General features: G+C 37.7%; 1 protein-coding gene across 4 annotated transcripts in view; it reads left to right on the top strand.

Annotated features, from left to right (window-relative positions):
* LOC113227242 (abnormal cell migration protein 10) overlaps positions 1 to 13,198 on the top strand; it is a 36,039-nt gene extending 22,841 nt beyond the window's left edge. For 3 of the 4 annotated variants that reach the window (XM_026460140.1, XM_026460156.1, XM_026460148.1), the window contains exons 3-14: positions 4,610 to 4,799; positions 5,591 to 5,724; positions 5,926 to 6,015; positions 6,093 to 6,327; positions 6,737 to 6,886; positions 7,151 to 7,342; positions 7,566 to 7,813; positions 7,903 to 7,995; positions 9,150 to 9,262; positions 10,156 to 10,247; positions 10,436 to 10,633; positions 10,943 to 13,198. In XM_026460140.1, coding sequence (XP_026315925.1) covers positions 4,610 to 4,799; positions 5,591 to 5,724; positions 5,926 to 6,015; positions 6,093 to 6,327; positions 6,737 to 6,886; positions 7,151 to 7,342; positions 7,566 to 7,813; positions 7,903 to 7,995; positions 9,150 to 9,262; positions 10,156 to 10,247; positions 10,436 to 10,633; positions 10,943 to 12,192 — 2,985 coding nt within the window. In that variant the 3' untranslated portion in view covers positions 12,193 to 13,198. Of the gene's footprint in view, positions 1 to 4,589; positions 4,800 to 5,590; positions 5,725 to 5,925; positions 6,016 to 6,092; positions 6,328 to 6,736; positions 6,887 to 7,150; positions 7,343 to 7,565; positions 7,814 to 7,902; positions 7,996 to 9,149; positions 9,263 to 10,155; positions 10,248 to 10,435; positions 10,634 to 10,942 lie in introns of all 4 variants that reach the window. The other variant, XM_026460163.1, reaches the window with a different exon arrangement.
* Positions 13,199 to 13,244: the final 46 nt, after the last annotated feature.

Genomic DNA, 13,244 nt, shown 5'->3' with positions numbered 1-13,244 from the left:
CTTACTGCATCTATAACCATAGAGGAATTACGATTACAAAGCCCTAAATTGGAGTATTTGTCAACGGCATTTCCTTTACAGTAATAACAAGAAAGTTTGTGCATAGGTATTTCGCCCTACAAGTTCCTATACACTGAACAAAATACAACGTGGCTCAAAACATCTAAGCTTATCAAGCATATTAAATGTAGCAACAATTTGAAACAATCAATGTAATAATGCTGTGATCAGTTCAATCAAGAAGTGTGATTGATTTCATAAAGCTCCCAAGTGTATCCCAGTTCCCGCTTTCCTTAATACGTTAGCATGGGCGTCCCTCAAGGTTCAATTGTAGAGTTGTAAAAGTAGAATTTAATCAATATGACGACTTCAAAAGTACCTTGCTTACGAAATAAAGGTTATTTGCCTTTTACTTTGGCAATACCTATTATCGTTACTATTCGGCCTTTCTCTACAGGGGTTGGAAATCTAATTTTAATATGTATGAGCATCGATTTACTTGTGGGTTGCAAATGTTCCCTTTGAAAATTATGAATTCTGATTTGAAATTAGTACTAGGTTACCTATCTAACTTTTGCCGTTTCGTAGTCTCAAAGCGTATTTTTTGTGAACACGTTATTATAATAGTTCATAGTTATTACTTTTAATTTTAATGGGTAGTCTCAGTCTCCGCAATATAATTATTTTTAAGAGAGCAGGTGTCCAGATGGCCTGCAGCCCACGCCTGCGGCTGGTACAAACGACGTTGCAAATTATTAAACATGCGATTGAATATATAAACTGCGCGAAACTTGTACCTTTCAGCTAGTTGTTTAGGAAATTTTTGATTACATGCATTATTCACGTGTTAGTTATATTATTCTGACAATTTTTGAAATTAAAATAATTATACTGTCCAAATTGTCGTAGTTGCGGGAAATAGACAGCGTGTAAGGTTTTTTTTAATGTGTAATCGAAGACTGTTTGGTCGAATGTTTACTCATTATTATATTGTTTATATGCTTACATTTATGTGCCACTCAGAATATCCTTGGTCACATTATAGTTATCAAATACCAAAAATTATTATGATAAAAGATGTTATGTAGTGTATTGGTCACATGAAACGTAATCGTATCTTCGCGGTTTTATTATTTTGTAAATAATATTGTAATGTGATATTATTTTGTAATTATATTTCATCATCATCATCTACCCGTTTATATGTCCCACTACTGGGCACGTGTCTGCTCTCAGGCAAGGGTTTACCTGGCTCTGGCCCAATGCGGGTTGGGGACTTCACACGTTTTCCGAGAGTTGTTCTCCTTCATCGAAAAGATTATGATAAATTTCAAATTAAATTATAAATATTATATTTTGTATACACAATTTGAAAGATCCCTGACGATCATTCAACCTTTGTTGATGTTAGAAACTTATGTGAGTGTATTTATTGAAAATTGATAATGTTGTATGTCAAAATCAACAAGTAGGTACTGTTCTTGCGAAGCCGAAATGTATGTATAATGAAGCGCATAAAACTGGAAAGTAGTTTTACTGCCAGCACAAAATCAACAATGTGATCCCGCACATCTGGCAGTCCGCAGATTGGCCTAGCGTTGTGCCGGCCGGCAGCGCGGGCGCAGGTGCGCCCGAGTACCACCTGTTGCCCTTATTTGTCCATCTTTATTCGTGCTTTGCGGCCGGATTCGGTGGAGTCGTATATTCAGTTTCATTGACGCCGGAAGTGATTATCTGGAATTTTTTTTACTCATAATATAGTTTAAAATTCAGCAACTTTTAAATATATTATTACTACCGTTAGTATTCAAATATTAATAAGCTTTTTTAAAACTTCTTATACTGTTTGATATACTTACATATAATTTAACTTAGAAACGATGATTACCAATCCGTGTATGAGAGTTAGGTATACATATTATGTATATTCAGTCTCTACAACTCCCCGAGCTTATGGCAGCTGGCCGTAAACATAAATCTATTCTGTAGATTTAAAAAAAATTAAAAAGTAGGTTACACAATCGTTATTTGTATATAAATATTTATTGAATTATGTTTATAAGTAGTAAGGTATACGTAATATACATCAGAGATTATTATTTCTACTGAATACCTACGTGAATCGTCATAATGCCTATCAACTACCTACAATATACACAAGGTGAGGCCCGATGGGAATGATGAGAAAGTAGGATTATGTCTTCGAGGAATGTAGGTCATATCAACAAACAAACACTAGAATTATTTAACTGATTGAAAGTCTTTTAAGTAAAAGCTTTGCAGTAGGTATACTTACTACTAGCTTAAAATCAATGTTAGCGAAAAGACCGCCACGACATTGTTTCGTAATATAGACTTTGTGTTTGCCTCCTCGAAAGAAATCGATTTTTATTGTATCCCTAACAAAAAATATCTACATAATTTGTTGTCAATGTTTTGTTGCCAAGACGAAATTAGAACATTTTCATAAATTTTGAGAATTGTGTCAAAGACCTCTGAGTCATATTCCGCTAATGCCACCCCAAATATTTAGTTGGTTTTCTTTTGAAAGGGGATGATTTTGTATAGTAACGAGCTCAATGTTGGCACGGTAAGGCACACCAACTCTGCGCCAGTGTGCGTGGAGAGCGGGGGCGTGATTGCGTTTACTATGGCAAGGCACACAACGAAAGCAGCGCGCGGCGAAGGCAGGGGTACGGAGCGAAGTCGCGAGGGGAGTAGTCGCTGCACACACACCACCGAAATCCTACTTGGCTGTCTGGAATCAAACAGAACGGGTCGCGCACACGTGCACAAAACAGTCACCGCTTGCCGCTTGTCTACTTGCCCCCCCTGCTCTGTAGCCTGTAAGCGGCACCGCTTTGGGCTCATGGCTCGTTTTGTAACACTACTACCCGTACACTCGTAGTTGTGTTCGAGCCAGCGCTTGCTATACGCGTTCCTCAGATTGGCGCCGCCTGATTTCTTTGTTCTGTATTATTAATATTGTGATACAGTTGTGACGTTGTATTAAAGTTATTTCAAAATTCCAAATTTGTATAAAAGTGAGTTGTCGGGACGGTCTGTGTGTCAACAACGTAGTTTTTTGGCGCTGTCTTCGGACGAAGCATTTGAATACGATTAATTTCGGCGTGTTTTCGATTTGTGCACTAAATTGTAATATCTAAACCTTTACCTTACAAAATGATGCAGGCGACGCATGCCCGTCGAATGCCGGTCTTTTGACATATTTAGCAAATAGTGTGAATAATAGTTCATGTCTTATGATATGACTCATCAGCAGTAGCAATGTAAACGGAATGATGGATGTACATCTGATTGAGTTGAGCAAGAGGCATCGTGGGGGATTCCTGTACAATCTCAATAGAAGTTTTCGCCTATCCAGTGGAAAGTCTAGAAATAATTATATATCTACAAAAGACAGTAAACCAACAGGTCTAACATTGGATATGTCACCGACGATGGTACGTCTATTATCGTTACGTCAAAATACTGAAACCTCCAATTACTTTGGACATTTTGAGTATTAACATTTCTTGCTATTATTACACATTTTGTTTATAGGTAGCGGGTCCCATGATCCCATGAGTTGAGATTAAATAAATAAAATTTTCATTATTTCTTTAACAATAATTTTAATTGTAGAACGATATTACAGAAAATACGCGAAAAAATTTTTCCAAAAACAAAATTGTTTTTATTGCGACGGTCTTTGGGGTTCCTTTATACAAACCCGGAATCCTTTAGTTTTGTAATATCTGTCTATAAGTCCCAGCCATTCTACTCGCTCATTCGTGCATCTACCGTCATGATCGTTGACCAAAAAAAATTGGAAATTGGAATTAGTCCATCAATACAATAAATTTCCCGCCCTTAAATCTTATACTACCGTTGCAAATCCAAAATATAAATTGTTACAATAAAACACAAATTATACCGGTTTTTATAGCAACGACACTTAGTGTGAAATTACTTAAAGAAGCTCTTATTGCAAACAGAATACAGATGAAATATGGGTAAACTGATTTACGTTACGGCAACAATTTATGTACAGAGCCCTATCATGGATGTGTCTGTCACGCTCCCGGACTACTTTTTACAAGCACGCAACTCTGTTAATTGAAAACACAATCAAAATAAACATAGTTTTTAAACAAGAAATTGACTCCAATGAAAGAGCAATCACTTATTACAGAAATTATGTGTTCGTTCGAAACCATTAAAATTAATTCAATAAAATTGTTTATGTTTTAACGACGAAGTTCATTGTTCTAACACAATGGTCCCAGTTGTTTTTAGATGTCACTAAAATTCTTAGTTACCTACACTTATTTAAGCGGGGATAATTAATTCCTGGGCATACAAGGCCCCTCATTCATATTCAACATGTCCTGCCACTTTTATGGCATAAGATTAGTTTCCTGGGGATCATTAAAGGGTGCCTGCGTGAATTATTCACGCCTATATTACATTTTGAACTGACGTCTTATAACATAATGTTGTCTAGTGTAATATATAAGGTTCATATCATTAAATATCTCACAAAGAGAACTATGCAATTGTTTACTTAAATTATAACATTGTAATAGACTGATTTTTCTGATTTCAGGGGCTGAATGCACCTAGCGAGGCGACAACGGCTCTGAGACCACTTGAGATCGTAGCACCGAGGATCGATACGTATCGATTCTCAATGGCCAACCTCGAGGAGACTCAGGACGCCGACCTGGACGCCATCCTCGGAGAACTCTGCGCACTCGACTCCGAATACGATGAAGAAATATCCAGGATGTCTTCAGGTACGGATTTCTAATAGATTATCTGGTTTGTCGTTCATTTTGAAACAAACATATCGCATTTGTTAATACAATAGTGTGTTAACTCAAAAAGTGTATTTTTTCAGAATCGATCAGAAACGAATTACTTACTCAGTTCCCGTGAAAGATTATTAAAATTTATATAAAACTTTAAAAATATAGGTTGAACTTCATAACAGACATCTATACAATGTCCTACTTACCAAATATATTTAAAAATAAAAAGGAAAAAATAATTTCATCTTTTTGGAAAACTTTCTCTCATTTTGAGTTAAGTAAATATCTTTGAATTGTTTCTCACAATATTGTAATGACGGTTGTATTGACGTGTAGAGAATCAAATTTTACGTTCAACAATAGTATAATCTCAAATTTCACATATTTTTAGTTACAACACTATTGTATTACCAGTGCGATATACGTACGTCTATGCAGCTACAATTTAACATATAGTTTAAATTGTAAAAACAATTAATAAAATCAGTACAGAGTACTAAAAAAAACCGACCTCAAAAGTCATTCATCCCTTAGTTTGCCACCCTTAGAGCTGGAATATTTTCTTCAAATTTAAATGGGACCACTTTTAAGGTACCCTCTTTCCAACAAAAAACGAATCATCAAAATTGATTCTCGAGTTATCGTGTAACATACATACAAAAGAAAAAAAAAACATAGTCGAATTGAGAACCTCCTCCTTTTTTGAAGTCGGTTAAAAATATCTCTTGAAGGTTGTGTGACAAAAAGAAATTAAAACAATTTGATATCCTACGTAGGGTACTCATCGGCGTCCAAAGATCGCGGAGACGTCAGTGACGGGCAAAGACAAGAGTGCGGAAAAGATGGCGATGGAGCTTCCAACATCACTCGCACCGACTCCCCCGACAATGACTCCGCTTTTAGTGATACTGTTAGTATTCGTTCATTACCTATAAAAAATCAGGGATTTTCTGCCACGTTCTTTCCATACAAAAACCACGCGGCGGAATTTACAGCACGTGGAATTTTTGGTGTAAGAAACAATTTCATAATCGATAGAATGCCAACAATCCCTGAATGCAATTTACTTGTCCTAATCGACGTACTACAAAATTATATATGTTATTTTCAGGTTTCCATGCTTTCAAGCGAATCATCCGCTTCCAGTAGTGCAAGTGCAAAATGTAAAGCTCTCAAACTAAATCTTCATCAGAATCAAAAGGTATATAACAAGATTGTGTGTGTGCGAATGTTTACTTAGTGGTACAATGTCAGCTCTCACACATAAATTCTTCGCAGGATGCAGTGTTCCAACAAAAGGCCGACAAAATAAAACTAGCGCTAGAGCGCATGCGCGAAGCGAACATAAAGAAATTATTTATCAAAGCGTTTTCAATGGACGGTTCGTCCAAGAGCCTGCTGGTCGACGAGAAGATGAGCTGTGGATACGTTACCAGACTGTTGGCTGATAAAAACCACGTCACTATGGAGCCGAAGTGGGCCATTGTCGAACATCTGCCTGACCTGCACATGGGTGAGTATGAAATTTGAATGACCTAATATCGATATACCTACGCAGAGCTAAGTAACTCGTATAATTACTTTTACGAATTGTTCTAAGTTTGTATTCGTAATAATTATAAGAATTGTTTTATTGAATGTCAGGAAAGGTAACGAAATATTTTCATAGATTTCTCATAGATGGCGCTACGGCTAAAAAGTCGTTAAAAACCAGATACAAAGATCCGACAAACAAGTACATAGAAAAATTCATGAATCTGGTTCGTTCCGTGGTTTAGTTGGCACGGTTTGCTAGAAGACGTCGATTCGAATCCGGCCGGATTGAAGGAATTTTTTTCTAATTGTTCGATCTTGCTTAAATAATTATAATTATTAATTATACAATTGTTGCTCAGATGACTTATGTTTGTTGTTTTTTACAGAGAGAGTTTACGAGGATCACGAAATGCTAGTCGATAATCTGATGTTATGGACAAGGGAATCGAAGAATAAAATACTTTTTGCTGAAAGAGCTGACAAAATGTCTTTATTTCAAACACCTGAAAAGTTCCTCTTATCGGAAGACGACAAAGGTATGTACTAGCACATTAAGCCGACTTAACTGTAACCGTCGCATGTTATGCTACCAAAAATCATAGTGTGTACTTGGTTCGTGGCTTGCCGCGTGCGGTTCGCAGTGAGCCGTCTAATTCAAGACTGTTTCAAGCGTACACATTAGAACCTCGTTCCTGTATCTGCATGTTAGTTACAGCTCGCAAATGAGTACCCGGCTATATGTTTTCTCAAGCTAAATAATTTCTTAGCAGGCACAATATTTGAAAGTGATCGTTTTCTAGGTTGGTCAAGTGAGCATGACGAACATTCGAGGCAGGTGATTATAGAAGAATTTTTTGGCCAAAGTGGCGGAACCACTAGTACGGTACCGTCAGTTTCTGGACACCCCGTTCCCCCTATGGAAGGTCCTCTTTATTTGAAGAGTGATGCCAAAAAGGGATGGAAGAAATATCACTTCGTACTACGACCTTCTGGTTAGTAATACAAACAATGCCAATGGTAATAGCCTGCTGTATTTACCATATGCAGTTGTCGATAACTAAAGAGTGCTGCGCGAGGTGTGGCCACACTTTATTATTCTATCATTCTTGCTGTTTAATTATATGCATAGCGAATTTGCTGACGCGAGCTTAATCTTATAAGAATTTACATGTGTCTGTTATATTTAATGCCAATCATTTAACTTTTTTGGAACAGGACTCTATTACTCGCCTAAAGAAAAAGTGAAGACTCTGAAGGAGTTAATCTGCTTAGCAACATTTGATACTAACGAAGTGTACATAGGGTTGAACTGGAAGAAAAAGTATAAGTCGCCAACAGACTTCTGCTTTGCGATCAAACACCCGAGGCTGCAGCAACCAAAGAGTGTTAAATTTATTAAGTTCCTGTGCGCAGACGATCAGCGCACTCTCGAGAGATGGGTCACCGCTATGCGAATAGCCAAGGTACGTTACGATAACGAAGTGACAGTGATGTTATCGAACATAATTCTGTTTCCTTTAGCAGCAACGCTCACCGCATTCATTTCTTACAGCATGGAAGACAACTCTTAGAAAATTATCGCTGTTTGGTAGAGGAACTTACTCAAGAAGACTTAGATCACTTAGCGCACGCTCGCTCATGTTCGGTTAGTACCACCACCTTTATTTATTCTAATCAATTTAATTCTTTATTGCATTTACCATATTTATTAGGTAGAAACAATTAATTCCAAGATCCATGTTACGAATATATGAAAAGAAACTCATTGTCAAAATACTTTAGATTTAATTAGTTGTCCCTGTATTACAAGAAGCACTACCTAGGACGTTGACATTTGTTTGATTAGATTGCCAGGTGAATTTAAATATTTGAATGCACTATTAATTACTTTTAAATATAAAATAATATAATTAGTATGTACAGATTTCTAACAGATGGCGCTACTGCAAAAAAGTCGTTCAAGACCAAAGAGAAAGATCTGCAAGGAACACATGGAAAAATTCGTGAGGTCCGTTAGTTCGGTCCGTTGCTTAGTTGGCATAGCGTCTGACACATTTTGCTGGGAGACATTGGTTCGAATCTAACCGGATCGAAATGAATTTTTTCAAAGTGTTCAATCTTTGTTCACTAATTATAATAAATTACTGGAGTAATTTCCCAAAAAAAAATTGAATATGTGGTGAAAACATGTGACATTCAATAAAAACTCAATTAAAATAAAATAATGCTATGCAAAATAACCTATCTGCAATATTAAAAGTACTTTCCCCGCGTCCTATAGTCGTGTGACTCCCTGTATAGACATAAATAGATAGGGTGCATAGATAAATGCCATACCGTTTCATTTAAAACAATGAAATTATCATATTGTAATAAATAAATAAATAAACATATAAGGACAACCTTGTGTCTGTTATAACATATTTTTACTTGAAGTTCTTATTTTAGTAGCAGTAGGGCTCCTTGTGAAAGAGTTCGTGCGTTGTTCGTTGTGGTACTGCCACCTTACCTATTTCTGCCGCCAAGCAGTAAAGTCAGCATTACTGTGTTCCGGATTTGAAGGTTAAGCGTGCTGGTGAAATTACAGGCACATGGGACTTGTGAACTTATGTCTTAGGGTGACAGGCGCAGTGGCAAAACCCCTCAGATCTTTGCGATTTAAAGCTCGGGAGTGGCACTGCAACTGTTATGGACAGGCGTGTCGCTTACCACCAGGGGCACGACTTGTTCGTCCCGTCATGATATCAGAATATGATATGACAGACATGATATTATAAAAAAGTAAATATTTTTTCGTAGATCACATCGATACCTACGAAAACTAATGGAGGCGCAACAACTGATGTCAGCAGCCCAGCTCAGGCCTCGTCTAGCAACGCTAGTGTGGTCAACTCGGACATCAGTAGCGGCAGGTGGGTGGTACTTCTTCTTCCTATGCTTACCCCTTGCTAGGTGGGGTCGGCACAATATGTATTTTTCTTCCACTCTCCCCTGTCAGCCGTCATTTCCATACTCTCATACCTTTCTTATCCATATCATCCTTCACACAACCCATCCATCTTTTCTTTGACCCTCTTCTTCTTTTGTATCCCTCCATACTCATACCTAACACTCTTCTCATCACATGAGTGGTACATAAACCACGTATGTTTTGGTTTATTTACTTTTTTTGGTTTTATTATTTATTTCCGTAAAGTATTTGCAAAGCGGATTTTTTATTTTCGGTTGCATATTATGGCATATTCCAAAGCGAATGTTGTGTTATATTAAAACAGATAAATGGTATTTTATATAGGAAATGAAACTATTTTTCCCTATTTAAATCTCGTATATTTGTTTTTCAAACAAACCAACGTTTCGGTCAATTTACAGGTCACATGGTCACCTGGGCTCAGGAGTATCCATAAAGATTTCCCCCCGTAAAAAAAAAAAAGATCGCATGGTCACGGTTGACTGAAAAAAAAAAGGTGGTAAAGTCATCCACCGGTTATGTATAATAATATTATTAATCCAAACCACCCTATTTTTTCACTATACTTACAAAAGTTATTAATTAAATACCTTATTTTTAATTTTACAAAAATATTAATATTAGACATAACTGGGGATGACTTTACCACTTCAGTCCACCGTGACCATGCGACCTGTAAAGGGACCGAAACGTTGGTTTGTTTGAAAAAACAAATATACGAAATTTCAATCCGGAAAAACAGTTTCATTTCCTACGTGTAACTATCGCGAAAATCTAAGAGATTGGTATTTTATATTTATGTGTAAATACAAGTTAATAGTATAATTTATACAGGCATTCGCGCGCGTCTTCATCTAGTTCCAGCGGCTGTATGTCCGACGGTGGCACCGCTTCAGAAAGTGCTTTCGACTGCGAATTTCCCATGGGTAAGTTAGCACATTATTCACAAAATTTATCGGAAAACGACGTTAGGAGCGTAGTAGCGTGGATGTTTCTCTTTACCTTACTGGGGATAGGCGTAATTTGGATGTATGTATGTACAACTCTAGTACAATTATATCATACATGTATGCTGTTTACAGCATAAATTTTACCAAATATTTGCTTTTTGCAGGCACAATAAAGCGCAAACCTTCGATGAAACCGAACATTCCTCTAACGTGGATGACGCGGCAACTCAAAGAGATGGTAGAGAAAGATGGTGAGGGGGAAGGCGAGGAAGAGGGCGGTGGTGGCGACAGCGGCACACTCACGCGGCGCCCGCGCAGCGCCCGCTCTGACGACTCGACCCTCAAGCGTCATCATTCGCATGGTTCGTATTAACTACTAACATAAAATAGCATAGTAAGTGCACTGAAAAAGCAAATAAAGCAATAGAAAACGAACATAATAATAATAAATATATTTATTCACTCTCACAAAGAGAAGGTTGCATAATTACAGATTGTTTTACTTAAATTAAGCTGCAAAGTCAACTACCTTAAGCGAGAGAGTGGAGTCCATACTAGGTCACTAAACCTTTGTTACACTACCCTTTGTTATACTACCCTTTACAAAATTTGTTGCGAATTTATTTTCTCATTTTCAACAAAGTGCTAACAATTCATATAATTGTCTTCAGGCACATCAGACGGTACCACTTACGTAAACAACAACAGCTCTCTTCTACCCTCGACAGGCAGCCCTCTAAGACATGATCTACCCTTACCATCTTACGATCACTATGAAACTATTAACAGGGACAACGGTTATTGTAATAATACAGATACAAGTTCTTCACTTTATGGCTACACTAAAATATACGAAAAAGTTCAAAGGTCCCCGGAAATGACAAACATTGAAGACTTACCATTACCACCTCCTCCGAGTGAAGTCGTGTCTGACGCTATGTTTAGTTCCACTTTAAGTCTAGACTCTCTACCGCCGCCGCCACCTCCACCTAATTTGGAGCCCATGGAAGACTTGCGCGGCTCACAGCTGAGTCTACCGCCTCCGCCGCCGGAACATAAACTGGAAACTCCCGCAGGCCGGGTGCAGGACATAGTAAGCCAACTCACGGCCCAACAAATAGAACAAGCAGCCCGTGCAGGTCACTTGCGTACTAGCGTCCGCAGCTCTGACTCCAACCGGAGTTTTCCGCGCCAGCCGTCACTCGATAGCGTCAATTCTGATACATCTCGCACCTCTTCGCTTCATTCTGATAAAAGTTTGTATGGTCAGCAAAATGTTGCTTACGGTGCATGCATGGTTGAACTCCAGTCGCGAAAGCTTAGCAATGGTAGTCCTTCCGTACAGAAGAAAGTTTCCGAACCTGCTAAAGACCGCACGGGATCAGTAAAAAAGGTTAATTTTGCAGACGATTTGCCTACCTCTATCGACAAAAAGAATAACAAAATTTCGTTCAACTTGAAGGAACCGCTTCCGTCTTCGCCTCGTAAACCTATGCCTCCAAAAAGAAACGAGAGCACGAGACTCTCGTCACCCAAAAAGCTTACGGAATCTACTAGTAATCCTCCTATAGAATTTTTGAAAGATCTACAAAGAGTAATGAGGAAAAAATGGCAAGTTGCCCAAAAATGTAAACTAGAACCAGCAACGACACCACATGAAGTGTTGGGATTTCGAGAATACCCTCTTTCCGATGATTACAAGGAAACAAGTGTATCGATGTGGGTCCAAGAGCATTACGGTAGCGGGATCGAAGATCCTTTTTACGAAAACGTGTACGGGCGGGAGCAGTCAGTGATGTCAGTACGACGCGAGGAACCCAAGCCCATCAAAAAGCGGCCACCGCCAGCACCACCGCGACGCAGCGAGTCCACTCATCTCTCTACCCACCAACACGCCTCCACCGTACAACCTACTGCTTGATTCCTTCGTTAATAATGAGCTAGAAAAATAAGATAAAATATATGTCTATAGTCGTGGATGTGCGTGTTAGTTATATATGCAATGATGTTAGAGTTTTTCTGTAGGGGCTAAAGTTTCAAACTGCCAATGTTTTTGCATCTGAATGTATCCAATCCCTAGCGTTATTATTAAGTACTCTCGGTCCCTATGGAACACTATTAGTTCTAAATAATACAATTTATACACAAAGGAGCTAAACAAAGTGAGATACTTTATTATTATTGATGTATACTGTAGCGCAGTGTCCAATAATTTTGTAATGAAATTAGGACCTCTTATACCCTTAGATAAGTTTTGTATATGGAAAATTTATAAAATATCTGATAGACATACACTTTGTCACTTTGATATGGATGGGCAGCAAATGGACAGCGTATTGCTACTTAAACCTCAAGTTTTCTAGTATTAAAGTGACCAATGTCTATTTTTAATTCATCCCCTGCCTATAATAAATATATTATAAGTGTAGTAATTTCTATGGCGGTGCTATTTTGAAAGGTATAATAAGGTATGAGGGTTGGTATTTAATAATTTCACTTCGAGACATGTTTTCGTTGAGGTGGATTATTTCTGCCGAGATCGAGAGATCGCGAGATCTGGGTGGTTATTAGTACTGAAGTTAGTTTTCCAAGTGAACTTATTAAATATATTAACGAATGAGTTGGAGTTTTGTCAATTTTATATTATGTTCCTAGTTAATTATTGTATTGCATGTACTTATGTTACTTTACCTTGTGGCATGCGAACGAAATATTTTGTAATAGTATATATCTGCACCTATAATACGTAAAGACATAAATAGCATCCATACCTGTTTGAAAAAAATGTACAGTGCTTCTCACGTGGCAAATTAACGGAGTACCCAAAGTACCTATTAGTTGTAGATATTCTTGGAGTAACTTCTATACTTACCTACTTCTTTCTTTTTTGTTGAACTAATTGTATCGGAATTGGAATCAATGGTGTTTAACCCTTAGTTACTCGCACGATTTAAATTATACAACTACTTATAT

The sequence above is a fragment of the Hyposmocoma kahamanoa genome, unplaced genomic scaffold (genome assembly GCF_003589595.1).
Source record: "Hyposmocoma kahamanoa isolate Upper Pololo Valley unplaced genomic scaffold, ASM358959v1 100021, whole genome shotgun sequence".
NCBI lineage: Eukaryota > Metazoa > Arthropoda > Insecta > Lepidoptera > Cosmopterigidae > Hyposmocoma > Hyposmocoma kahamanoa.
Note: the sequence above shows the minus strand (reverse complement) of the source record. Positions and strands in the feature narration are given on the sequence as shown.